Genomic DNA, 27,931 nt, shown 5'->3' on the forward strand with positions numbered 1-27,931 from the left:
TTTTGGGGGGGTAAACGTCATTTCTATTGTTTGTCAGCACAAGGACAATCAGTTCAACAAGAAAAGTGAACGAAAACATTAGTCATGTGTCACTAAAACAGCTTCTCATTTTAAAATGTTATATAGATCAATTTTTGAGTGTGAAATAAAGAAGTCTTTATAAAATGTGCTCATACATTTTGATTTATGTATTCATTGATTTATTGATTGAATGATTGGAATCCCTGCAGGTGGAGTGAACGTGAATTCACTCTTGCTGTTTTAAACATTTTATGATTAATTATTAATTTATTATTCATTTAAGACTAAAAATTGCATATTTTTTAAATTGGAATAGATGAAACATAATAATGTTCGATTTTAAAAAAAAAAAAAAAAAAAAAAAGAGATTTATGTAGCAAAAGGGGTGGGAGAACACGGAAAAAGACGTCTAATCTCTAATCCATCTGAACTGTGAGAAACCCAATTCATATGGATGGGCCGTGTATCACCGTCAATGGCAGTTAATTGGTTAATCGATCAATTAGAGACATTTCACGCGTACAAGTTGTTTGTAATGCAGAAAAGACAGAAATGAGTTCATTTAAAAGGTCACGGTGGGAAATATAAAATGTGTGTGTTCGTTAAGATGGACAATATTTATTAATTTTAAAGATGAAAATGTGCCTTTATGATAAATGACAGAAGAATCTGCAGGGGAATTGAAGCCAGAAAATAATAATTCAGAGCATTTTTTTAGCATGAAAATACAGTGTCTTTTATTGTGAATGCTTTGCTGCCCGTTGGAATTTTACCTTTTTCTTGTGTTGACCATTTTTGCGTGTCACACACACACACGCACAAAAAGGATAGCTTTATTCCGATTCTCCTTTCATTACAACTTCGCATTTGAAAGATTTTTCTATACTTTAGCGGACGCAAAAGACGACGAAGGAAATGTTAAACCACTAAAATGACCAAATTTCAAAACAAATTTGTAAAATAACCATTTTCTTCTGAAAAATGAAGAATCACTTTTTATTGTTGCTCCAAAAATATGAACACTAAATTATGTAATGGTTTTGATCTTTTGTTTGAGTACGGTTGAAATCGTGCATGAAGGGAGTGTGTAGAGACACAAACACGTCTAGATTGCGCACTAAATTATTGTTCTACAATCTATTTTTTTTCTATTCCCCCCCCCAAATTCGTTCATCACACACGCTGACAATGAGCACTTTTATTTGTAAACATTTTTGACATAATTAATATTTGTAATAATATTGAAACGCAATTTCATGCTTGCTGTTGAAAATATTTTTCGAAATAAAATAAAATGCGTGAAACATTTTAGGAAGTGAAATAAAAAATAAAAAAAATTTTTTTAAACGTTATTTCCTTCTAACTCAAATATATGTTATTATTTTTGTTATACTGAAACGGAACTAACGGCTTGGAACAAAAAAAAAGTGAGTGTGTTGGGGGGGGGGGTATTTTTTCATTAGCATCCTCCAAAATCAATTCCTGGTAGGTTTCAAAGACATTTTCGTATTATCATCAGTGTTTGAATTGAAAATGACACATAAAAAAAAAAAATTGTCACGAATTCTTACGTTTCTACTCAGTGAAAGACTGAAATCCTAATGTTTCCATTCGTTTTATTGGGAGGGGAAAAAAAGAGTGGAAAAATGTATATTATTTCCCCAATATTTAATATAGAATATCAGAATAGCGTACTTTAAAATGTTTACGTCATGGCAGTCTACAAATCTTGCATATATAAAAAGTGCATTTTGAATCACTTCAATAACATTTGTCATTCCTCGTTAAATAAAAATGGAAAATGCAATTTAAACAATTGAAGATTCGACTCATCAAATTTAACAACAAAAAACTAAAGACACAGTTTTTCTACTTTTTACAAATTCAAACAAATAATATATGATTTTTAACATAAATAATAAATTGATAACCCTAAAAATTAAGAACACGTTGAAGTTTAACATTTCCTTTCCATTTTTTCATTTTTTTTTTAAAACTAATTTCTGTTAAAATACAAAAAACTGTGACGTAATCATTTTGGGTAGTTTATTTATTCAAAATACTGACAAATGCGCGCGCACGTTTTTGTCCCACATATCAAAACCGGAAGCCGCATGACACACTTTGATGTGCCGCTAACCTACATACATGAACGCGCATGGTGGATGCATTTCTTGTACCCATGCGCGTGCACGTCAGTAGCAATAAAAGACGACAAAAGAATGTTAACAAGGTCAGCTAGCTTTATTTCGTAAAGATTGCAACATTTTTTTCCTTCTCGCTCTTGTTTTTTTTTTTATTTTTGAGGTTAAAGCGACACAAGAAGAAAAAGAAAAAAGAAGACATTCAAAAGACAAGCAGCAGAACATTTTGGGGGTCCAGAAGACGAGCAGACATGTTGTTGGCGTCTTGGCAACAACAACAAAAAAAGTCCAATCTGGTCAGTAAAAAGGGGAAAGAAAAAAAAGGAAACAAGAGGGTTGGTGCGCGTCAGTCGACTGCGTTTTACATTTCTTCAGTCAGAAATTAAAAATAGCAAAATAAAACCTCTGTCACGAATAATACTGAAACATTTTCAAGTGTAAATGTTGAGCCGAAAATAATGTAAAATAAAAACTAACATTCTAGTCGACATGACACGCGCACGCACTATTTACACACACAAATCCAGAACACGAAGAATAATATTAATAATAATAATAATAATATTAAAAAATACCTGGAAACTTCCCGGTTTTTTTTTTCCTTGCGCTAAACTTTTTTTTCTTTTTTTGTTCTTATACGGATGTAAATGTTCCACTTACAGTTGCCGAGGCTCACTGTCTCCAGTTCTGTTAGTGGATCAGCGGGTTGGGCGCGGATGCCTGGTTCTGGTGCGTGAAATAGTCAGAGAGGCCGGCGGAGAGTCCGGACGAGAAGGCCGGCAAAGAGGCGCCCATGGGCGGCCTGAGGGAGTCACATGAGGCGGCCTGTGGTGAACCGGAGGCCGGCGCGCGGACTGCCGGGACTCCGCCGCTTCCGCCTCCTCCTCCGCCTCCTCCTCCTCCGCCGCCGCCCGGCGTGCTCACCGGGACGTGCGGGAAAAAGTAGCTCGTCTGACCGGCCAGTAGGTTGACCGAACACGGGTTGAGGGAGTACGTGGTGCCGGAGCAGGGCACCGACAGGCCGCAGGGCACCGCCGAGGCCGCCAGCGCTGCCGCGGTTAGGTGGTGCGTGGCGTAGGGCAGGTCGCTACCGACGAGCCGCTCCATGCTCAGGCCGTTGGACGGCGGCGAGAATGGGTGCCCCGTGCCGTGAACGTTCTGGCCCAACATGGCGCCGTACGACATGGGGTGCCCCGGGTAGGCCGCCGCCGCCGCTGCTGCCGCGGCCGCCGCCGAGGCCCCGTTGTAGCCCACCGCTGCGCCGGCCCTGGAGTGGTGCAGCGACAGGAACGGGGATACCGGCCAGTAGAGCGAGCCGGCACGCTCCATGAAGGTGAGACCGGAGGTAAGGCGGGCGCCCCGCTTGAAGGCCAGTTTGGCCCGGGAGGTGGTGGATCGACGGCGGAGCTTGCCGGTGGTGCCGCCGATGAAGACGTCGTCGCTGCTGGGGTCCAGCATCCAATAGTTGCCCTTGCCCGGGTCATCGTAATGTCGGGGCACCTTGACGAAGCACTTGTTGAGGCTCAGGTTGTGGCGGATGGAGTTCTGCCAGCCCTGCTTGTTCTCTCGGTAGTATGGGAAGTTCTTCATGATGAACTCGTAGATGCCGTTGAGCGTCAGCCGCTTCTCGGGGCTCTGGCGAATGGCCATCATGATCAGCGCGTTGTACGAAAACGGAGGCTTCTCAAACTTGCCGCCCTTTTTCTCGGCCTCCTTGCCGCTGCAAGCGTCCGCCGAAGATGCGTCTTTTCCCTCCTTCTTGTCTTCGGGCTTCTCCGCCGCCGTCGCCGCAGCTGCCGCAGTCGCCGCCTCGGGGGCTTCCTGGCCGGAGCTTTCGGACCCCGGTTGATCGCTCAAAGCTTCCGCCTTGCTGTCCTGCTGCGCGGCGGCGGCGGCGGCGACGACGATAGCGGGCTTAAGCTCTGCGTCGTCTCCTCGATTCTGGTGCTGGTTCTGGACGTGGACATGATGATGGTGGTGGTTGCTGTTGTGGTGGAGGTGATGGTGGTGATGGTGGCTGTGGTTGTGGTTGTCGCTCTGCACGGCCTCGGGCACCAAGCTGTGGATGGTGAAGGACGACTTGGGGATCATTTTGAGCTCTTTGCGTTCGCCCATGTCCAACATCACCGAACGGAGTCGAAAGTGTGCCGCCGAGCCCAGCGAGCAGGACGGGAAAGGGAGGAAGGAGGCAAGGAAGGGGGGATGGATGGAGGACAAGGAAAGTGTAGCCCGACAAACTATTTCATGTTCGCTTTGGGGAGAAAAAGGGAAACACACACGCTCACACACGCAAACACACACGCGCGCACACACACGCACACAAGGATAGGAGACAGATAGCAGCAATTAATTAGCGAGCCGCAGAGGCACAACACATTGGTCGGCCCTTCCTGCTCCTCGGCCAATCAGCGCCGCGTGATATTCGGAGAGCAACCAATCGGCTTGCGTGGGGAGCTGTCGCGCACGCGCAGGCTCAAAGAAGTTCCCTCCCAGCACGAGCACGATGAAGCAAAAATGTTTTCGATGCTTTCGTTTCCATTCCGCTTCACGTCCACAAAAGTGTCTGTAGTTACTCGAGTAAAAATACTCACTTTAGTCTAAAGCACAAGCACTGATTCTATTCCTTGTGGAAAACGAGGGAGGAAAAATACTCTATTACGAAACTAATATATATATATATATTATATGTATATTATATTATTATATTATATATTATATTATATGTATATATATATATTAGTTTTACTGGAAACTAAAAGTACTAATTTAACAGGTTATAGGGCAAGTGACTATTTCGGATAACTAATAAAATAACTAATAATATATAGATTACATTATTCTTTGTCATTAATGATTGTATTTTAATTTCATATATATTGTTTTAGAAATAAATGTTTAAAATGTTAAAGAAACAGAATTAATCAACATAAATACAGATATATACTAATGGCCCCAATAACACTCTAAAGTTGATTCCGTCCTACCCCCAATTAAAAAGAATAAAGTTTATATATTGATCTCAATAAAAAATGATAGTAATAATAAATGAATGATCAATGAAATGCAGAGAAATTCATACCTGTTTATCACCCCAATAACAATCTAAAGCTGATTAATATTATTTGTTTATTTTTCATATTCAACTCATTGTCCGTCATTGACTGCATTGATTGATACAGTATATATATTCATTTAAACTGGGAGGACTGGCTGTAGGCAAATGATATTTTTTCCGTGCCTATAGCTGTTCAGTCTATTATGACTAGGAGGGCTGGCAACGACCATTCGCTGTTAGCCTCTCCCAGTCGGTGGACTGGATGTCTAGCGCCGTCGATGGCAGCCAATGAGTTATAATTAATGTATGTGTGCCATAAAACGGATTAAATAAATTGCTGAAGTAAGAAAAAAAATTGCAAACTCAAATGCATATATAAAAATAATTTTCTACTGTTAGGAAAAAAAATAAGTACAGTGCAGACAAAACTCTTCAGTGTGTAAAAACAAGTTTGGGGAAAGTACAAAAGTGGCAACTAAAAATGAAACGATACTGCAATTTGCTTTTTGACTCATAGCTCTCATTGTTCTAAAGCACTTTGAGGACCTTTCAGGTTTTGTAAAGAGCTATAAAAATTAATTTGATTGATTGATTGATTGATTGATTGATTGATTGATTGATTGATTGATTGATTGATTGATTGATTGATTGATTGATTGATTGATTGATTGATTGACGTCCTATCAAAAGACTGATGTCAGTCCGCCTGGGTCATATAGACTGGACATCTATTGCCGTCAAATGCTAAGGTGTCGAAATGCCCAATGGCTTCTGGTTTTGTATTTGTTTACTAGCTTGATCGCCTTTGTTGTTTGCATGACAACTTCCTGCTTCCTGTTTGAGCCGCCAGGTCGCATGTCACCAAAAATCATAGTGACAACAAACAGTCCCTGAAGATGACCTTTGAACCGCAGCAAGGGCTCTTCATTAAAGTTCTCGCACCTAAGGAGGTTACTGTCAATGTTTAATAAAATAAATTAATTAATCTAATGGTGAAGTCTACATTTTTTTTATGTCTTAATTGGCGCTAGGTTTTGATATTAAGTCGTCATGTTATAAATTGTATAGTGTTCTGTATTCATTCTATAGGTTTCATTAATCATTGTGTAAAATATTTGTGCTTAATTTCGATGTTAAGTATTCCTCAACGTTTCGTCTTCACGGAAAGTCTTTATGTATTTAGTATTTATAGAACGTCTAAGATAAAATTTCATGTTTATTTTGTTTTTCATGTTCCCTTTTTGTTGCGAGTCAATTGCAGAGCACAAGGAGACGAACAACCGTTAATGCACACACTCTTATCTACAGGGACAATGTTTAGTATTCAATCATACGTGTTTTTGGACTGTGGGAGGAAATCGGAGTACCCGGAGAAAACCCACACCGGCGCAGGGAGAACCTGCAAACCCCAAACAGAAAGGCCGGAGCCTGTGATTGAACCCTTGTTCTCAGAAGTGTGAAGCTGATGTGCTATCCACTCTTCACCATGCCGCAACAATTTTACGCTGTAATACACTATGTATACGTCCACTTGAGGTTTCCTCAGAGCAATGGCGCCTTTCAGCGGCCAGAATAAAAATATTGCAGAAAAAACGCATAAACGTTGAGCGATTTAAAATATGTGGATGGTCCATCAACATCATGTCTACATAATCATGGCTTTTGATATCATGTGATGTATGAATAATTGTCTTTTGTTATTTATAAAAAAATAAAAAAAATAAAAAAAAGTGTAGTCGTGTGTTTTCTTTATTCAAAAGGGTTTGGAAAATGATCATGAAATACAAGTATTGGAGCTGGAAGAGCTTCCATACGTCACTCAAGAGCTTCTGCAAAGGAAGATGCTGACATCGAGTGGTCAAAACGTCAACTGCACCCCTTAAAGCAGTGCTTCTCAATTATTTTCTGTTACGACCCCCAGGAGCATGTAAACGTTTCGCGCCCCCCCCCCCCCCCCCCAACTCTCTGCCACCACTGTGCATATACTGTAGTATCATTTGTATATAAAATTCTCATTATAAGTACAACTCTGCATAACATTGTGTTATTTTTTAATATTAAAGAAAAAAGTAATATATATCAACTTACAATAAAGTGTAAAAAAAAAAAAAAAAAAAAATTCTGTAAAAATACACTCGATACATTTTTTTGACCGTTTAATGAAATCAATAAATAATAATAAATTCAAATTGATTAGCAACATCAAGCATGAAGACAATATGTCAAACAATTAGACCAAAAAAACAAAAATTAATAGAACAAAAAGTGGGAAGTGGGACAGTTTTTATTTTTGCTGCAGGCAGTATCAGCTCCTTTGCTATGGTGTGGGGTTATTTTGCATTGAGCAACTTGGTATGCCAACTTATATGATGCTAACCGTGCTCACTGGTTTACTGATGTAACACTGACAAAGCGGGAGGATTGCTGGCAATATTTGGCACTCGCTGAAAAAAAATAATTCCTGCTGTCCGCTGGGAACCTTTTTAGACAAAGTAGACGGTCTGGTGTTTCCTCTGTACTGTACTAAAAGACAAAGCCTTGTCTTAGCTTTTCATATCTTCAGGCTCTTTTCTGTGTGCTCGTTTGGTTCAAACGTACTTCGCACACGCTGATAATGAGAGCGGCACTGCCACCCACTGAGTGGATGTGCAATTACACTTTCTTCTAGTACGACAAAAAAGTATGTTCCCCCCCTAAATATAATCGTTTAAAATATTTGAAGACATTTTAATAAGATTCATGATTCGTTATTCTTAATTCATTAAATTCTATTTGTAATTCGGCATCCAAAAATTGGCCTATAAATGAATTTTATTGATTTGTTTCTTAGACATTCTCCATTATTCACTGAAAAACTTTCATTTAGATATGAGGATTTCTATTTATGATGCAAGACGAAGGCAATTAATGAAAATGTGGCTCAAGTTAGCATGAGCGCGTTCTACTTTTTGGTGAAGAACTTCCGGAAGGCTGCCATCTTGGTTTTGCTGGTGTTGCCATTGGCAAAGGCAGGCGGTGGTGAGGGAGGGGCCATCGTAGGAGGCTGGATATGGCTGTCTGCTGCAGCGTCTACAGATTGATAGACAACAACACACAACCACCAGAGTTCAACTTTTGGATGAGGAGAGCGTGTTAGCTTGTGGCTAATCTCAGTGGTCTGACCTTCGCCGAGCGCCTCGCCGCCCAGCAGGTAGCGGTGCGTACGGTAGTAAGTGTGGGGGGGTTTAGGGGGGCCCCGAATCTCTGAAGATGTTTGTCTCTGCAGGTTATCACGGCTGCTAAGGAAAATTGGAAGAAAGTGTGTAAAATCTGAGGAGACACAGCCGCCATTTCAATTTCAGGTATGAATCACGTGTGTGCTGTTACTGTGAGTGGTCCGAAGAGTGTGAGCCATCTGAGGATTCCGAGTCAGCTGTGCCGTGTGGGCTTTGACTCTGAAGTGACCTCAACCAAAGTTGCTGGAGGTCCCGAGTGGAAGCCGCAAACACAAACTGAGATTCGTCGGCTAGCCTGAACAAATACAAGTAATGTTGGCGCCTCATGCTTATGTGCATGTTTTGCTGTGTTTTACTGACATGACAGTGAATGAGTGTTCTTTGCCCCTGTGTTGAGCAGCAACAGAGTTTTCCTTGCAGATTACTCCCTTCAAGATGACAGGAGGCCACCTGGTGGTGCCCTAAGGGACAACAGCAGATGTCGCAATACATACTCAGTAAGAGAAAGGGGTCAAAGTGCCAAATTAGTAGGGGTGTAATGGTACACAAAAATCTCGGTTCGGTACGTACCTCGTTTTTTAGGTCACGGTTCGGTTCATTTTTGGTACAGTAAAAGAACAAAATGCAAAATATAAATGTGCTAGTTGTTTATTACGCACTTTTGTGCTTTCAACAATAGGAACATTAGCCTATACAAAGCAAGAATTCTGCTCAAAAAGTAACGGGTATTTAAAGATAATCCAACAACAATTTGCCTTTCAGACCCCACGTATTGGTCAGCTTTCTTTCTGAAAGAAAAAAGAAGTCCTGTGCTAAAGAGAAAAACAATCCCAATGACAAAGATTTTAACATGTATTTTACAAATGAAATGCCTCAATGAATCTTTTTTTTTTCTTATGAACAGTTTTCAAAAGCTTTATTGGTGGATTTTCCCAAGTTAAAGCGCCACACAGAAATTAATAAATTTAATTGTGTAAGCAGGATGTATTATTCTTATTATTTAATTACAGGTGTTTTAGCTCATTTCATTTTTTTTTATTTAAATGGGCTATTATTTATTTTATTATATGTTTATATTTTACAAATGTGATGTAGTATTCATTTATATTGTATATTTTATGTTGTATAACTTTAGTTCCTATGTGAATATTAGTTCCTACTTGTTTTGTTGTGGTAGGAGGGTTTTGTATTGAACACGGGGCCGTGTTGGTTATTATTATAGCAGAGAAGACAGCAGTAAATCAACAAAGACAAGTCAACTGTGCTCCTATCTACCACTCAAGAGATCTGATGGACTCAAAAAGTGGGTTACGATTGCATATTAGTTTGAAAATCAACCGGATCCACCGTATTATTACACGAGTGACTTCCGGCCCGATCCTAGCTAGTAGTATTGATGCATAAGGGCCGCGTCTCGCGTCAAATAATAAACTCTGCCGTTCTTTTCGCGTGCGTCGCGGTGAGCCGCTTCTGGGACGCACCTAACACGCGGCCGCACTGCGACTGGTGTGCATTGGCTGATTGACTCTAATGCCTGCGTTTCACTGCGTTCTCGCGGCGGCCACGTTGTCGCGCCGCTGACGTTTCTGGATTGTCCTACCGTGTTGGTCCTCGTTATAGTAGAGAAGACGGAGTATATATAATCTACACAAAGAAACTGTAACCCGATCGACTCACAGCCTCAAAAAGTAAGGGTTATATTACGTCAGAAACTCGTTCGGTACGCGTCGGTTCCGAACCGACTACCACGTACGGAAACGGTTCAATACTATTACATGTAGTGTTACACCCTTACAAATTAGGGCTTCAAGCCAGGGTCAGGATTTCAAATAAGGGTTTCAAACCTTTTGGTATGAAGAAGGTGTCAAGTCTGCATTACCCTACCTGCTTGGCAGCATCTTGGTCCACGTACAAACAGAGTTTGTCTCCATTAAGCGTTGCAAACACCTCCTCCCAATGGTCACGCCCCTGGTTTACAAGCAGTCAAACACACAGAGTCAAGCAGGTTAACAAATCTGATGTTGCAAGCAGAGAAAGCTCCAACCTTGGCTCCGACTCCTTCGCTACCACTACATTTCACTTTGATCTCCAGCGTTCCCTCCAGTATCCTGCTTGCTGCCTAGAAAATATCAGATTAAATGACGCCTATGCATAGCAAGTGAAATGTCGAACATTCAGTCACCTTAGCCTCTTCATTTTCATTTTCTGCTTCTTTTATATCTTCGTCTTTGTCATCACCTTTTGTTTCTGGAAACATTTTAGCAGAATCCACCAGATCAGGAAGCTGTCGACCGGTTGCTTCTAGTTCCTGAAGGTGGGAATCAGGTAGAAGGGATAAAGGAGACAACCTTGGCTTGGGAGGCAAAGGAGGCTTAACTGAGGGACGAAGAGAGGAGGAGCGTTTAGGATCTGACAGGCCAGCTGAAACCTGAGTTTTGCTGTCCCCCTCAAGTAGCTCGTCTTGGTCAGATCTGTAAAGTGGATTGGAGGATGTTTTGGACACTGCGCCATTTTTACTGACTTTTGAGGAGGAAGAGATCCATGGAGCTTTTGCTTCACAAGTCTTCTGGCTAGATAAAACTGTGGTAGGCTTTGTTGCGTCTGATGGCTCCTCCTTGTCAGATCTCAGTGTTTGAATCAAGGAGAAGCTGGTCTCACTGACTTCATGTGAGGAGACTCCGGCACTTTTGGGATCAGAAACATTCTGGAAGGATGATATTTGGGTAAGAGTTCTTTCGTGCGGGAGGTCTTTGTGGTCAGATGTAAGAGGCGAACTTGAGGTTCTGGTGCCCTTCTCAAACACTTCCTGGTCAGAAGCTCCAAACTCATCAGAAGTAGTTTTGGAGGAGGTGCTGGTCTCAGTGACTCGAAAAGACTTGGGGATTCTCAGCTTTTCTTCTTCAGAGGCCTTCTGGAATGACAAAACTCTAACAGGTGCACTTATTTCAAGGAGCTTCTTATGGTAAGCTCTGCAAGGGGATACAGAAGTGCTTGTATCCTCATCCATCTCCTCCTCCTGGTCAGAACTGTCTGACACACTGGAGGAATTTTTGGGTAAGGAGCTTGTCTCACTGACCTGGGACAAGGATGAAACTCCTGAAGTATCTATATCAGTCACCTTATGGAGAGATGAAAAAGAAGGGTCTCTCTCAAGAAGCTCCTCTTGGTTCAATCCACATGGTGATCTCGAGTATTCCTCGACCACCTCCTTCTGATCAGATGTGCAAGAAGAACTGAAGTAAGTGCTGGTCTTAATGATTTGAGAGGAGGATGAGATATCTGAAGGTATTAAAACAGTTGCCCTCCTAAGGGATAAAAATCTGGTGGATGGGCTTTTCTTAAGGTTCTCCTCCTGGTCAGATCTCTGAGACTCACTGACTTGAGAGGAGGATGAGATCGATGAAGATTTGGGATCAGTCTTTCGGATGGATGAAATTAGGGTAAGAGGTCTTATATCTGATAATTCTTCCTCGTCTAATCTAAAAGTCAGATTGGAGAAGGTGCTACAATAGGTGCTGTTCTCGCTGACTGGGGAAGAGGAGTAGATCTCTGGGTTTTTTAGATCAGGCACCTTCCTTTGAGATAAAACTTTGGCCAGTGGCCTTCTCTCTTCAAGCTCCTTATCCTCATTCCCACGCAGACGGAGCTTCCTTTCTCTCTGAGACATGAAGCGGAACAAAAAGATGAGTGGTGAGTTTTCTTTAGGGCGATGCAAGGAACAAACCTGAGTGGTCTTGTTTTGGAGGGCGTCAAAGAGTTCACTCTGCAGTGTGAACATAGCTTCCAGATCCTCCTGTTGCTTCAGGAGGTCAACCACGTCTGACACAGAATCCTGGAAGAGGAGTGCAAGATTCATAAGACGTGGTAGGTCGGATGGGTTCTGGTTTAGGGATTCAAGACTCACGCCATAATGAGCGCTGGTCAGGCAGTCCTCATAGGAGCTGAGCCAGCGTTCAGCCTGGTCTAGCTCCTTCTGGAGAAGCTTTAGCTCCAGGTCCTTCTCGTACACATGGTGCGTCTCATCCCAGGTCTTAAACACCAAACGTTCAAGGTCCTCCAGCTCATGTACACGCTCCTCCACCTTTAGAGTTTTACACCAGTGTGAAGGTTTCAAATGTTAAGGTTTCAGACAAATAAGAGTTAAGGATCCTAATAAACATAGGTTCCAATTGAAATTCAGATTACAGTTTAAAACCAAATGTGTAAGTCAAATTAGTTTTCCAAACTTTAGGTTAAAGCTTCAAATTGGTGTTTCAAATGAAGATGAGGTTGTCATATTGGGTTTAGCGTTTCAAATTCTTTATGGTTAGGGATACCAATTGGGGTGTTTAGGGTGAGTTCCTGGTGATTGCTACTCACTTCAATGGCCATAAAGTTTCCATCCTGCAGGAGGCGCCTGCCATCACGCTTGACATCCTGAGCCTTCTGGGCGTGTCTCTCTATCTGGACTCGGTACTCTTTGTGCCTCCTCAGGTTGTAGTCTGCTTCGCAACCCTCTCTGCCTGGCCTTTCTCCAAACAAACCCTTACCACTCACCATAACCAACATCTCCTTCAGCCATGTCCTACACACACCCCCACACACACGGCATCACTACTAGGTTGGATTTTAGTTAAGAACAGACATACATACATACATCACATGAACCTACCAACAAAAGTCATGTTTTCGGAGGAAATGTCATTTTATGACGTTAACAAAGTTACACTTTTATAACAGTAATTGCTGATCCACAGATGTGAGATGATGCTGATGCACTTGGCTGCTGCTTCTCACTCTGGACAAATTAATTGAACTCAGTTCGAATTTGACGTTTTTTTTTTTTTAAATTACATTTTGCCTGACGCCGGTGATTTTTGATCCTGCAAAAAATCTGGACTCTACTTCACCTGGTCACCCACCTCATGCCATTGACACCACCAAGCTAGCTTTTAGGGCTGCCTGCAGCCTGTTTCTGCTGTGTTCTGCTCAAGCAGTGAACTGCAGTGTGGTTGGTGGCCGACCTGCATTCAGAGGAGTCTGTCAGTGATATGGCTACTGGATGTGGCCTCTCTGCTGGCGTCTCCATGGCTGTTGCCATTCCCGGATTTGACCATGGCTCTCTGGTACATATCTTCGCAGCTCCTTGGACTCACCCAGCACACAACTCTCTCTGTGGACATTACTACAGCTCTGAACCAATTCTGCCTACTTTGCTGTCACCCCTACATCCGAAACATGCGTTGCAGACTTTTCTACAACCGCACTGCTGAAAACTCCCTTCCCTATCTGGACCGACCGCACCCTTCTGGAAACTGGCACAACAAGATCCATGTATGGCATCCGTGCACTTGTTACAGGACAACCTCCTGCCTATTCCAACGTCCGTCACAAGGATTTCACAACAAAAGCCTCTTAGGACAGTAGTATTCAAAACATGATCAGTTAACAACAAAAGCCTCCTTAACAACAATATCATAGACAACAATCTGGATTTGCTTTGTCTCAGCAAAACCTGGCACAAAAAAATAGATAATATTTCCTTAACTCAGACCACCGCACCCGGATACTCTTACATTGACAGTGCCAGATTAGAATGACACTGCAGAGGTTTTGCAGTATTTTATCGCTATACTATTGCCATCCATACTATTTCCATCCCGACTGCATCTTCATTTAAACACCTAGCTTTCCTGGTTCTCAATCACTCACTGTTGCTCTTATCTACCATCTTCCCAAAACCTGTCGATTATTTCGGCCCGATCTTACTGTCATGGTCACTAAGCTGTCCTCCATCTAAACATATGTTCACCTCCTTGGTGATTTCAACATTTATATTGACTCCCTTACAGCTAAATTTACACCGCACTTCTTGGACATTTTAACCTGCCTCAACCTCATCTAGCATGTTACATCACCCCAACCACACATGGACGCATCCTGGACCTGGTTTGTTCTGCACCCTCCCTGACCATAAATGACCTATCACTGGCCGATTTCACCATTTCTGATCATCTGGCCATTACTCTGGACATCATCTCTCCAATCCCTACCATCAAACACACAAGAACAATAACTTTTCATTTCCTAAATTCACTCTCTCCCCCCTCTGTCTCCTCCTCTTATCCAATGCCATCAGCACGTCATCCCTTCCCTCTGACCCAACTGCTTTTGATATGGTCAGTCACTACAAACACACTCTGTCCTCCTTTCTTAACCAGTTAGCCCCTCTCAAAATGAATACAGTCTGCTTTCCCACCTCTATATTCACAACCTCAAGAAGCAATAGACACCTTGAAAAACCCCATAAAACACACCCAAGCCTTCAAGCACTTTGTCACCAGCTACAACATCACACTCAAAACTGCCCATTCCAAATTTTACTCCCAATTCATCCACTCCAACTCATCCAACCCCTGTGTCTTATTCTCCACTTTTACAAAACCGACCCAACCCAAAGACAACATCTCTTTCACATTCACAACGGACAAATACAGCAACTTCCTGCCATCTTTTCATTCAAAAATCCAGACCATCCAGAACTCACTTCTATCAACTTCCTTTGCCGTTTTTCTCTCGGAACCTGAACAAGCCCCTCCGCACTTATATTTTTTCTCCTTCGTCGCTCCCTCCGACATCACCAAACTCCTTTCCACCATGAGATTTTCTAGCTGTCACTTTGACCCCATCCCACCTCCTTTCCTCAAAACCTCCATTCCACCATGAGATTTTCTAGCTGCCACCTTGACCCCATCCCACTTCCTTTCCTCAAAATCTCCATTCCTACTTTCATCCCGCTCACCATAACCATCATAAACACCTCCCTTTTCATTAGTTCTGTTCCATCCCCACTAAAACACAGCACCATCACACCACTCCTGAAAAAGCCAGGCGTAAATCTGGACATTCCAGAAAACTTCAGACCCATCTCCAACCTCTCGGAACTCTCAAAAAACTTGTAACGTGCTATCATCATCCAACTTCAACAATAACTTCACTCCTCTCAGCTCTTCAAAACATTTCAGTTCAGATTCCACTCATACCACAGCACAGAAAAAGCCCTCCTTAAAGTCACCAAAGATCTCCTTCCTGTCACAGATTCGGGTTCCATCTTCATTCTCCTCCTTCTTGACATCTCCGCTACTTTTGATACCATCGACAACACCATCTTTCTCCACCGTTTACAGTAAACTGGCATCTCCAGCACAGCACTCCTCTGGTTCAAGTCATTCCTCTCTGACCGTTACCACCGTCTCAGTCAATAACTAAAACCCACTCCTCCTCTGTTACCCACGGTGTTCCCCAAGGATTGGTGCTTGGCCCTCTCCTTTTCACAATCTGTATGCTAAAAACCTGGATGGAAAATAATTTTCTCAAACTCCAAAGCAATAAAACCGAACTCCTGACCATCAGTCCGAAAGCTCTCCTTACCTCTATGCAAAATTTTTCACTTTTCATTGATGGCCATAACGTCACCTCCTCCTTCTCTGTCTGTAACCTTGGCATCATAATGGTCTCAACTGTCTCATACCAGTCTCACATCCATAAAATTACAAAAACATCCTTTTTCCACCACCGTAACATCACGCGCCTCTGCCCCTCCCTCTACCAGTCCACGGCTAGAATCCTCATTCACACCTTCATTACTTCCAGACTCAATTATTGTAATAGCCTCATCCATGGACTACCTTCAACTCACCTCCAAATACTGCAATACATCCAGAACTCTGCTGCCCACCTCTTCACGCACACCTGCTCCAGAGAACACATCACTCCTATCTTCCAACAGCTCCACTGGCTCCATGTTCAGTACCGCATCAAATACAAGCTTCTCCTCCTCACCTACTAATCCCTCCATAATCTTGCCAATCCATACTCCTGCTCCCCATCTTCTGCAACAACACTGTCCCACTCACAGCCTCCGCTCTGCTGACACTAACCTCCTCACACACATCACCCACACTAAATACCCGACCTTGGGGTACCGAGCCTTTGCCACTGCCGCCCCCACCCTCTGAAACTCAACTCTGAAACTTCTGAAAATTTACCTGTTTAAACTGGCTTTTTCTTAATTCTTTTCTGTAGTTGCTGTTTGTCTTCCTTACGTGAAACGTCTTTGTAAGAGCCATATTCCTGATTTGTCTTATTATTTGTGATTTTACTCCTTGCCACTAGGGGCTGTAAGTAGTGTCTGTCGACTGACCCGGAGTGAGCCCCGGTACGCTTAAAATGACAGCTATGGTATTTTTCAGACTATAAGTCGCACCAGACCAAAAATGCGCAAAGAAGAGGAAAAAAATATATATAAGTCGCTCCAGAGTATAATCTGCATTTTGGGGGGAAATTTACTTGATAAAATCCAACACATAGAACAAATATGTCATCTTGAAAGGCAATTTAAAATAATAGAGAACAACATGCTGAATAAGTGTACAGTATTATAATGTTACATGATGCATGAACAACGAAATGCGAACGTGGCCGGTATGTTAACGTAACATAGCTATTAAGAGTTATTCAGATAACTATAGCATAAAAAACATGCTAACAAGTTTACCAAACCATCAGTGTCACTCCAAAACACCAAAATAACATGTGAAATGATATAATAATGTGTTAATAATTTCACACATAAATCGCTCCAGAGTATAAGTCGCACCCCCAGCCGTTTTGGATATGGTTTTTGAGTCTTTTGGTTTGTTACTTTTATTTGGACAAAATGCTTTTTAGTCAAGTTACTAGATGTCAACAGAATAAATATTGGAACTGAGAAATGGACTCGCTGTTGTATGCTTCTCGTCTCCTACTGCACTGGGCGCACGTCATCACAAAACTCCTAACTATCATCCAGTACTTGACTGGGCACAGGGCTTCGTCAGTACAGTCTAAGAGGGTTAAAAAAATCACTATATAAGTTTAATATATTTTTATATCTTCCAAAAAAACTGGTAAGATTACAAAAAATAAAGCTAATTTAGTTTCCACGATAAAAAGTAAGCTATAAAGAGGACCTACGTTAGCTCGCCACAGAGGGACAAGAATTTGTGCGCATCCTTGGCCTGATCCAGTCGAGCGCGGCGGCGCCTGGCCTTGTCTTGGAGGGCTGCCCAGCTAGAGTGAAGATCATCGAGCCTGCGAATCACAGGCATGCCAGAACCAGGAAAACTGCCTTTCAGAACTCTTCTTGCTTCCTTCAAGCGGCTCACTTCAGCTGAGATTATTACAAGGTCTCGCTGAAGAACAATAAACAAGGAATAAGTTTTAAGTTTAGTTAAGATAGGGTATCAAGTTAGGGTTTAGGAGGGAAAATGTAAACAACTTCAGCAAGTTCTAATGTTAATATGTTAGCATGATGCCTCTTGTGCTAATTTTGATGTCCGGTTGCTGACCTCCAGAGTCTCGTGCTGCTGTAGACGGGTCTGGATGGCATGGAGGTCCTGTTTCAGCTCGTCCAAGTCCAAAGCTGCCTCCTTCTCAGCCATCAAGCTTTTGACTTCATCCATGTCGTGATGGAACTGATGAATCTTCCTGGCTGACTGCAGGTTCTGTGGTGACAGCAAATGGGCTTGAAGCAAGAAAAGTACAGCGGTACCTCTACTTACTACATTAATTAGTTCCGGAAGTAGTATTCTAACCCTAAAATTTCGTAAATAGAGACGCGATGTGAATGCCCTAATCCAGGGGTGTCCAAACTTTTTGGAAAGGGGGCCAGATTTGGTGTGGTAAAAATGTGAGGGGGCCGACCTTGGCTGACATCCTTTACGTAGAACAATATATTTAAGCAAATTTTAACAAGCCATTCTGCGTGTCACATTTGCTTTATTATTATTTTTAATTAATAATTTCAACAATCTCGCAACTAGCCTTTGTGGCGTTCTCTTTCGACTCTCGGGCTCTTGCAAAATACTGCTGCTGTGAAATTAAATTAGCTTCAAGTTGCTTCAATTTCTCGCTGCGTATCTTCCCTGTAATCTTGTCGTACATGTCAGCGTGTCTTGTTTGGTAATATCGCCTCACATTGAACTCTTTAAAAACAGCGACTGTCTCTGCAAATGAGGCAGACACAGTTGCGTATTTTAGTGAAGAAATAGTCCAATTTCCACCTATCCTTGAAGCGTCGGCCGTCGCAGTCAACTTTTTTTTTTGTTGATTGTCGCCATTTTAGAAAATTGGAATTAAAGGGTCACACGGGGTAATGTTGCTTGGAGTGCTGCTGCCTTTTAGTGGGTAAATGAGGAGCAGCATTTCGTGTGTAAGCTACTTTATATGCTGGTAGCAGTACTGCTGACAATTTTTTAAGTCTGTCCAGACGTTATTGATTTTATGACAGAGGCTGGGGGCCGGATGAAATTTGACCAAGGGCCGCATTTGGCCCCCGGGCCAGACTTTGGATATGTTTGCCCTAATCCGTTCCAAGCACTACTGACACGCCATATTAAATTTTAAAATTGGGGTAAAGCCGGAACAAAACAACAACCAAACAGATTTGAATCATTCCATATACCTAACTGAACCGTTAATACCTGTAACTAAGTAGATAAAAGAACAAAATGCAAAGAAAAAAAAAATGTGTATCTTACCTTTTGAGTGAGGCAATATCCTCTTTCACTAGATAGATTTTATGTTTAGTTGGACTCTCAATGTAATCCAACAGCACTAAAAAACTATTTACATCATAAACATACAGTACATGTGCAACACGAAAATGGCGTAAATTAATGCTTAACGACACGGTGAAGTCGTTAAGAGAGAGCTGCGTGCAGTTGTTGTGTGCAGCTAGCATGGCAAACGTAAGTTAATATTCCTTTCTTTAAAGAAAGTTTGTAGTGTGTACTTTGGAATCGCTGCATTCGCAGTCATTTTCAACGTTCCACGCATGCCAAATTTGTCAGAACACCAGCAATGTGCGGCAGAAAAATACAGCAAATATGAAATAACATTTGTTTTTAGCCCTGTCGTGTTAAGTGCAGGGAAAATACAACTCACCTGAATCTCCCGAGATGGGAGAGTGAGAGAAGCCCGCTTCACAAAGATACGATGTTGGAAATTGTAGGACAGTTTTCAGTGTTCTTCTAGCGATATCAGGATTTTCCGAAATGACTTTAATCCAGAACCTCGGTAGAGTTGTTGTCTCAAATGTATGTTTAAGGTCGCCGTGATTTGCGATCTCTACAAGCTGATATTCCTGTTGCACAGTCATGCTCGAATCACTCGGTTTATTCACATACGGGTCACGGATCCACTCCTTCGCAGTTCGTGGGTCCTTAGTGATTGAAAAGTAGCATAGATTTAGTTTTCTTCGAGGTTGTAGGCTCATCTTCTGGCTCGTCAGGTTCCCTTTTCCCCGTAAAAAAAATCTGTCCAAAGACATCCGTTTTGGCCCTATTCTAGTGTGGGGCTAATTATTTCCGGCAACAAATGTGATGGGCGAGGACCTACGTCATACGCTATTATCGAGGCCAAGCACACATAGATATACAAAACAAGATGTACTGCCAACAATCCAATCAATGCATTTCTATGACAACCTCCTATCCTGTACTTGTATATCTAGAGTAGACAGGGATATTGGTGTGTTAAGAGGCACAGGCCAAAGTCAATCGGCCAGAATGCAGTCGTTAATAAATTATTTATTATTTCTGCGCGGTCCGGTACCAAATACGCCACGGACCGGTACCGGTCCACGGCCCGGTTGTTGGGGATCCCTGCTCTAATGTGCTACTAATGTAATGAACCGTCTGTGGGCTTAAAAAAATTCGTGAGACAAGGACACGAGGAGCCTTGTGCTCATTTGGCTCAGACGTCGGCCCACGATATTAACAATAACACCGTCGCATTTGTGCACATCATCATACTGCGACACCCAAATTGAAATGTCATTAACAATAGTAGAGTGGAATTCCATTACTAAGTATGATGGGATATATTATGACCAATAGGGCAGCAGGATCTTATAGTGCAACATTTTAAAGCAGAAAGTACATCTGTATCTTTTACAGTATTGTTTAGTATTTTTGCCTCTCGTAACCTGAAATTTTTTTCTTAACAAGAGGCAATATTTTCCCATTTAAACGTGTAATAACCTGAAAATAACATTTGTAGAGATGTTCATAAGTATGGTGGGATGACTAAACTAAAAAAGGACAAAAAAATAAATAAGGATGATCACTTTGAGCTGTGCATTAAGTAAAGGATTCGGTCTTGGTCTGGGCGTTAGGTTAACTGATGCTCTCTTCTGACATGGGTTAAGTTTGTACCTGTTGTCTGGTTCTGATAGCGTCATCCAAGTCGTGCCAGAGTCGACTGAGCTCTTGGTCCCCTCTGTGGGTCCGACTGTCCTGCTTCAGGCCTCCACTGAGTTTCCGTATCGAGGCCAGCCGACTTTCACCCACACCAGAGACCTCTGACAGCACAACATCCAACTTCTTCTGAAGAACCTGATCACGATGAGAAAAGGCTCAAATCTGACCTTAACACCAATGTCTTTCCATTGTATATCTGATGGTCTTCAACCTCTATGTCTTCCAGGTCTTGACCGTAGTCCTGCAAGTCCACTGCTGCTTTCCTGGACTCCAGCCATGTTTGGAGTTCTTTGGCTTCACGTTGGAACATAAACACATGCAAGTTCTCCTCCAGGACAGACCGACGCGACACACTAAGATGCTTGATTGTCTCAAAGAGATCCGACACGATCAAAAGACACTCGCTGACCATTTGGCTGAAAGGATAACAAAACCAACACAAATTCCACATGAAAATAAGAACATACGACATTAAGATATTAAGGTATAGATATTTGAAACGTTTGACACCTGTGGGGATGCTGCAGCCGCTGTAGAGTTTGTCCTCTGTCATACAGCTGGTCCAAAATGGTCTTCCGGTTTTTTATCTTCAGGTCCATGACATCCAAACGTCTCAACAAAGCCTCCGTCGCCTCCTCGCTGGAAATGATCTCAATATTCTCAAATGCCCCCTGCTGCTCCTCCAGCCATAGCTGCAGCTCGCGCACCTGCAAGATACATTTCAATTTAACACTTTAGGTTTTCATAATCATGATGTAATGTTGTTTTTTTTTTGTATCACATCTTAATGGTGACATAATATGAGAATACAATACTAAGTTAATATTTAGCACATGTGGCACTACTAAAAATGTTCCTGACCTCAGCCAGAAAGATGTGGATTCTGATCGCCTCCTGAAGGAGTTTGCTTTTTGTCTCCGCCTCCATCTTTACGTCCCCATAGAGATGCTTGAGCTGGTTCACACGCTCCAGGATGTCACGTGATGCAAAGTGGCGACCTCTGACCTGTTAGCAAGCAAAAGGTGAAACTTTGCGTTCAACAATTATTTTGAAGCTTGACTCCCTTACCAAGCTATGCCCCGCCTCCAGAACAGCTTGAACCAATGGTTCGCGACTGGAAATCTCCTGCAGCAGCACCTGGATTTGTTTGGAAGATTTGTATGACTTGAATAATAAATTACTTAACCCAAAGAAAGACTTCTCTTGATTTGCTTGATCCCTACTGAGAAATGCAGTTGACTGGCTTTTGCAATACTAACTGTTGATTTGCTTGAAACCTGAAGGTAAACACTTCAGACTTAGAGACCTGGTGCTTGTGAAGCAGCTTCTGGCTGTCAGGTAGCGAGCTTCCACATTCGGAAGAGGTGACTGTGGTCATTCGCTGCCTGAGCCAGTCCAGCTCCTCGTCCTGGTCCCGGCTGAAATGGAACAGGAGCTGCCAAGCCTCCAGTCCCTCTCGGCGACTATGAAGTTGTTCTGGCAGGCTGTTGTACCTACAAAAACAACACATATTATTCAACAAGTCTGTACATGCACAGGAATGAATCAAGTTATGTGTCCAACCTGTGGACTGTGTTGGCCACTCGTTTCTGAAGCTCTTCAGCCCGAAAGTTTCCCTGCAACTGAAGGTTTTCCATTGTCTCCACCAGAGTCTGTGTCAAAAATAAATGTTGCATCAAATTCCACTCCCAAGTCTTACCCACACATATTAGCTAAAATAAATAAATAAATGTAGTATAGTGCAAATGATTATAAATGTAAATTTGATTTAAAATCCAAATTTAAAAAGACTTTTACGTCTTTTTTTAGTATTCATTTTTTCAAACAAATTAAATGTGCCCAGCCAAATTGGCTTTAGGAACTGAATTAACACAAAAGAAAACACCTGCAGTCTCGGACAGATACTGTCCACGTGGTCTTCAAGGTCCTGCTGTGTCTTTAGGAGCCTGTTGATTGATGGCAGATCAGTTCCGCATACATTGTTGGACACGTCCCTCTCCACTGAGTCCACCACCTCATCTAGGTCATCCAGGGAGCGCTGGAGCTGCAGCGCCTGAAAAGCAAGCACAGGATCGCTAGATTCTCACTCACCTTTTGGTCTATAAGTGTGTTTGGCTGTAAATGTCTGAAAATTCATTCGCAACTTTGTTGTTTATGCATGTGGCAGTATTCAGTACCTGGTAGGCCTCCTGTAGTCGGTTCCTCTTCTTCTCACAGTTACTCACCAAATTTGCCCAGGCCTCGGTTGCCTCATTTAGTTGAGTTCTCACCTTGGCCTCAACAGTGCCACTATCAGGCAGCAGTTTTTCTGCTTCCTGAAGGAGGATAACACACTTCTTGTCACTTTGGCAAAGGCACTCCTCAAAGATGCTAGTAACATTTAATGCGCAGACCACTGTGATAGCGTCTATGCGGTAACGGTTAGCCAGGATTTCCGCCTGGAAACTTTGATGTTTCAACACTTTGGCCTGAAGGTTGCTTGGTTCTCTCCATATGTCATCAGACGCCAAAGCATTGCGTTCACTCAGCCATGCGCACAACTAAAATACACACAAAAACACAGACAAAGTGGCAATAAAGACCAATATGATCTGATGAATACTCTGGAATGGAGGACAGTCTTATAAATCCATTCTTGTCAAATCACGATTCAGATCAAGAGCCCTGTAAAGTCTACTAGTGTCTGATCAAGTCTAGTAGAGTCCACTAAAGTCTTCTCAAGTTCTGTAGAATATCATAGAGGTCTATAAAGACCAGTCAAGTACAATTGAATCTACAACATTCTATCACATTCTATTTAGGTCCACCAGATTACATTAGCCTAGTGAAGTTAATTTGAGTCCAATCTATTTGAGTTACTATAATGTAGCCAGTTCTGAAGAGTCTACTAGAACCAGTAGGATCTGTTAAAGCTCAGTATGTACCTGGTAGCTATTGGACAAAAACTTCTTTAGTTGCAAGGATCTTTCCAGAGCTTCATGACGAGACCTGGTCTGCTTCTGGAGTTGATTCCACCTATAGGCAGACGTATATGTGAGGAGAGGGGGTAACACACTGACCACCTGAGGCCAACCAGTTCATATTCATCACCTAGCAACCAGTGCTTTGCTTTTTGTTCTAATGTTGTCTGAGTCAAAGTGGTTCTCCTGGATCATATCATGGGCCAATTGCTCCACTTGAGCCACTTGGTCTAGCTGAGCATCTATAGCTTCTTCAAACTGGAGCTGCTTCCTCTGCAGGATCTCCACCTCGGCCACTGAGTTCTGCAGACAAACTAGAACGTTTTAGCTTCACCTTCTAGGCCAACTGCAAAAGTTGCAGTTGACATGCGTTATTACCCCAAGATCCTGATGGACCAGGACAGCTTCCTTGTTACTGATCCAAGTATCACACTGCTCCACGTAGGCCAGGAAAACCTGTAGTGAGCAAGAACCAGTCAGGCCAGAATGCTGAAAGATCTGCTTCTTATTGGGCCAGGTGTATACCAACTGATGAAGAACTAGATAGCTCAGCAATTGATTCTCGCAACCCTTGAGAGTTACCTTCAAAACCCTGACATCTCATCACAACTAAAAAACTGCAACTGTAGATGGTCTTATTCCATGGCTGTTGTGTACTGACAAAGAGGAAACGTTGTGCAGGTGTCTTTAGTAAAGTAGGCCCTGAAAACTGACCAGCTTGGTGCACTCCTGCTCCAGCCTTGTACTGTGGTTCTGCCAGGCTCGATCCATTCCATCTTTGGCGTTGTCCAACTGTTCCAGAGCCTTTTGAATTTCTGCCTGACAACTGTGGTGGGACCGGATCAAACTGAGCCCATAGTCTTGGACAGAAGTGAAGCGCTCAGCCCGGGTATCCATCTCTTTCTGGAAGAGCCATTCGGGAATTACATAAATAAATAAATAAGAACAACTTTGTTCAATCCTATGTGGTCCAGAAGCTGGACTTTCATTACCTTACAGTCCTGATGCTCCACAAGGAGACGGTTGGCTTCAGCTCGAGTTCGAGGAAACTCTTTCTCGGCTAGCCCATTGCTTTGTTTGACTATCCAATCCATTAAAAGGCGCTGGTTTGCTTTAAATTGTTGCAGCTGATGAGCCTCCTGAAGCTTATCCTTCCTAATAAACACATCCAATAAGCGACCAAACAGGAAGTAGAATAGAACCACAACAGAGCTACGGTTTCACCTGTGCTTGATCTCCTTGTCTAGCACCTCCAGGGTTTTATGAAGTTCTTTCTGCTTTTCTTGCAGCTTTTCACTCATCACTGACCGTAACTTTAGCTGCTGGCAAACATCATTCTCCAGAACCTACATAGAGGAAATGTTCATGTCTTATTCTCATTTCCTGTTAGATTTACAATCTCAGCACAATATTAAGCACACCTTGGACCTCTCCTGGATCACCCTACTCTCTCTCTCAGTCTCCTTGTGACGTCTGATCAAGTTCTCCACGCTCTCCACGTCCACTCCACAGTCATGATCTAACAGAGGCAGCATCTGCAGACATGATGACATGAAAAAGAGATGAAGATGGGGCTACAACCCCAGAAACCTAGGAAACTTCAATCGAGACAAAAATATATCAGAACATTCTCTTGGCAAGTGAGCTGTATCTCAGAATTAGTACCTTCAACCGGAACTACACATTTAATAAGACTAGTAGGCCTACTTTCAGTGGTGACCTGAAACTTGTCCTGTAATGAGAATCTTGTCTTCTGATAAAATAACAGTAGAGAAGATCATTTTAATTGTACCTAGACCATTATTTTACGACTGGACTAGAACAGGGATGGGCAAACCGCTCCTCAAAGGCTGAGTGGGTCCTGGTCTTTGGGCCCAAGTACACCAGATGCATGATCGTTGCGGTTCCGGTCCGACTCCGGTAAACAATAGCGCCGGAGCCAATCCGTTCCCATTATATCCTATTGTTCAACGTGTACCGGCCGCGTCAGTGCTCCGGATTGACTGCGAACCACCTCCGGCGTGCCGCATGCCCACCGGATGGTATAGGCTATTTTCTATTTTTGCCGGACACACATCCGACAAAATGGGCGGAGCTGGGCCTGGACGTAACTTGCTTATTCACGGTTTAAACACCAGCGAACATGGACGAAGAACGTTTCATCATGGAGGTGGAAAGTCACAAAGTGATATACGATGTAGCATATCGTTATTATAAGGACAGCATTAAAAGCAAAGCTGCAAGGTGTTTTTCTGGCAATGATATCAAACACACGACATGCTGACAACTGTGAGCGAGAAAAAAAAAAAGCAGCAGCATGTCTGTAAGTGGTTCCACTGCAGAAATTCTCGTGCCCGGCACTCACACAATGTCGGTTTGTATACAGAGTCGAGGGGGAAAAGTACGAAAGAGAATAAAGAGACACCCACAAGTTTCGACCTGGCGGTCTATTCAAGACGTTTCTCTTTCTTTCCTACATTTTACTTGACTTTTCATTGAAAAACCAACAGTTTGCGCTGGTCACAGGAATCTGCAGTGTTGAGACACCAATTCCAAGTATGCTGTTTTTTAGTTCATGTAGTATATAATTCGCTATCCATTTCATAAATATTACAGATTATTTAACAGTTGTTTATAAAAGCTCTATCAGATGTTATGTGCCATAAATTCTAAATGTGCACAAAGATATAAACCCACCGACACAACCAAGGGCATAATAGGCCCACGCCCCTCTACCCCCCACACACCCACACATGGAGCCCTGATCTCAACATGATGCAGTCAATCTGGAATTAAGAGACAGACACAACGAAAATATTTTAGCGTCGCCGGGGCTGTCATCGGTGGGTTAATTTATGCACCAACGCGGGGCTGTCATTGGTGTGCTGGTGCACCAGCGCGTCGCTCCGATTGGTGGACTAGATAGCGTCAGTGTATATACAGTGGTACCTCTACATACGATCGCTTCGACACACGAACTTTTCAACATCCGACGTAAAATTTGACTCGCCATTTGTTCCTACATCCGACGACATGCTCGAAATACGACGACAATGGCAGCACCGCAGACGAATGCACGGCGGATTTTCTTGTGTGACAAATCAACACTGGTTTCAGAAAAGGTTGGTACAGGTGGTGAAACAAGGAAAAAGTTGACGCTTACCTTCTAAATGAAGATGCAAATGACAGAAAAATATGAGCGTAGGGTGGGCATCCGTGAAATGGCTCAACAATACATCTCCACGGTCCTCCTCCGACCATCGTTCGCCAGTCTTTATAAGTTAAGCTGACAATTCTTATTGTGGTAACATCTCCAGAGAAATCGCCAACTTCGCCACGTTTTTATCATTTATTTCACAACTTATTCAAAACAAAAACACCTTCTGTCTGCCGCAATTGACGGTGTTAAGAAAACATTCAAAGTGAAAGTGAAACTCAAGCTCACCGGTCTGCCTCTGGCACGTCAGCACCGCGGTGCGTTCAGGGTCAGCAAAAAACGTCCGCCACATTAGAACCCGATTCGTTACATTAATACAGGAATTATTATTATTATTATTATTATTATTATTCCGATTTTGATTTATAATTTATTTGTTTTGCTATGTGTAATTGCCATTTTTAATAGTACCAGCAGTATTTTTTAAGGATTTAGTGAAGGTTTTTGGGCTGTGGAACGAATTAATGGAATTGTAATGTATTCCTATGGGAAAATCCTGCTCGACATACGACCATTTCGACTTACAAACAAGGTCCTGGAACGGATTAACTTCGTATGTAGAGGTACCACTGTAGTTGTTTTTGCATTAGTGAGGTGGCGGGAAGTTAATAAAGAAAAAGAGGAAAAAGGCGTTGAGGCTCGTGTGTTGTTTTCGCGGCCAAACTTCCGCTTAGCAAACGTAACAATATCAATATACAAGGCAAAAAATGTGCTCTCTCTCTGCTTCTCGGATGAGTACAGACTCCGTGTGTTAGTCGTTGTTTTAAATGCCACATTATCGCGCGCGATCACGCGAGAGTTCACGAGGGGACGGAGTTGGCAGACCGCAGCCGTGCGCAGCCGGTATGATTTGCCTGTTTTTGACGTACTGCGTGGCACGCAGTCAACACTGAACCGGACCGGAACCGCAACGATCATGCATCTGGTGTACTTGGGCCCTTTGTCACAACTGATCCAGCTCAGGCAGTTCAACCGAATATGGGCCCGGGGAAACAAGAAGCACCTGACTGCAATCAACTACAGTGGTACCTCTACATA

The 27,931-nt window shown here is 42.7% G+C and overlaps 2 protein-coding genes across 4 annotated transcripts in view; both read right to left on the bottom strand.

The window, feature by feature from the left end:
• Positions 1-2,246: 2,246 nt before the first annotated feature.
• foxg1a (forkhead box G1a) lies at positions 2,247-4,473 on the bottom strand. Its single transcript, XM_057859750.1, has 2 exons — positions 2,826-4,473; positions 2,247-2,458 (listed from the first exon to the last, which is right to left on the bottom strand). Exon 1 carries the CDS (start codon positions 4,287-4,289, stop codon positions 2,856-2,858), a length of 1,434 nt encoding a protein of 477 aa, XP_057715733.1. The 5' UTR covers positions 4,290-4,473; the 3' UTR covers positions 2,247-2,458; positions 2,826-2,855.
• Positions 4,474-7,370: 2,897 nt separating this feature from the next.
• sptbn5 (spectrin, beta, non-erythrocytic 5) overlaps positions 7,371-27,931 on the bottom strand; it is a 41,366-nt gene continuing 20,805 nt past the window's right edge. For all 3 annotated transcript variants that reach the window (XM_057859601.1, XM_057859602.1, XM_057859600.1), the window contains 29 exons: positions 25,098-25,211; positions 24,901-25,022; positions 24,669-24,831; positions 24,391-24,579; positions 24,055-24,132; positions 23,807-23,979; positions 23,641-23,731; positions 23,110-23,256; positions 22,894-23,031; positions 22,602-22,769; positions 22,280-22,368; positions 22,023-22,209; positions 21,785-21,853; positions 21,578-21,721; positions 21,227-21,423; positions 20,928-21,132; positions 20,672-20,851; positions 17,804-17,959; positions 17,430-17,647; positions 12,795-12,999; positions 12,340-12,516; positions 12,160-12,267; positions 10,618-12,093; positions 10,480-10,554; positions 10,320-10,403; positions 8,796-8,896; positions 8,587-8,730; positions 8,383-8,498; positions 7,371-8,289 (listed from right to left, as the gene is read on the bottom strand). In XM_057859601.1, coding sequence (XP_057715584.1) covers positions 8,162-8,289; positions 8,383-8,498; positions 8,587-8,730; positions 8,796-8,896; positions 10,320-10,403; positions 10,480-10,554; positions 10,618-12,093; positions 12,160-12,267; positions 12,340-12,516; positions 12,795-12,999; positions 17,430-17,647; positions 17,804-17,959; positions 20,672-20,851; positions 20,928-21,132; positions 21,227-21,423; positions 21,578-21,721; positions 21,785-21,853; positions 22,023-22,209; positions 22,280-22,368; positions 22,602-22,769; positions 22,894-23,031; positions 23,110-23,256; positions 23,641-23,731; positions 23,807-23,979; positions 24,055-24,132; positions 24,391-24,579; positions 24,669-24,831; positions 24,901-25,022; positions 25,098-25,211 — 5,442 coding nt within the window. In that variant the 3' untranslated portion in view covers positions 7,371-8,161. The remainder of the gene's footprint in view (positions 8,290-8,382; positions 8,499-8,586; positions 8,731-8,795; positions 8,897-10,319; positions 10,404-10,479; positions 10,555-10,617; positions 12,094-12,159; positions 12,268-12,339; positions 12,517-12,794; positions 13,000-17,429; positions 17,648-17,803; positions 17,960-20,671; positions 20,852-20,927; positions 21,133-21,226; positions 21,424-21,577; positions 21,722-21,784; positions 21,854-22,022; positions 22,210-22,279; positions 22,369-22,601; positions 22,770-22,893; positions 23,032-23,109; positions 23,257-23,640; positions 23,732-23,806; positions 23,980-24,054; positions 24,133-24,390; positions 24,580-24,668; positions 24,832-24,900; positions 25,023-25,097; positions 25,212-27,931) is intronic.

This window comes from Corythoichthys intestinalis, chromosome 15, assembly GCF_030265065.1.
Source record: "Corythoichthys intestinalis isolate RoL2023-P3 chromosome 15, ASM3026506v1, whole genome shotgun sequence".
Lineage (NCBI taxonomy): Eukaryota > Metazoa > Chordata > Actinopteri > Syngnathiformes > Syngnathidae > Corythoichthys > Corythoichthys intestinalis.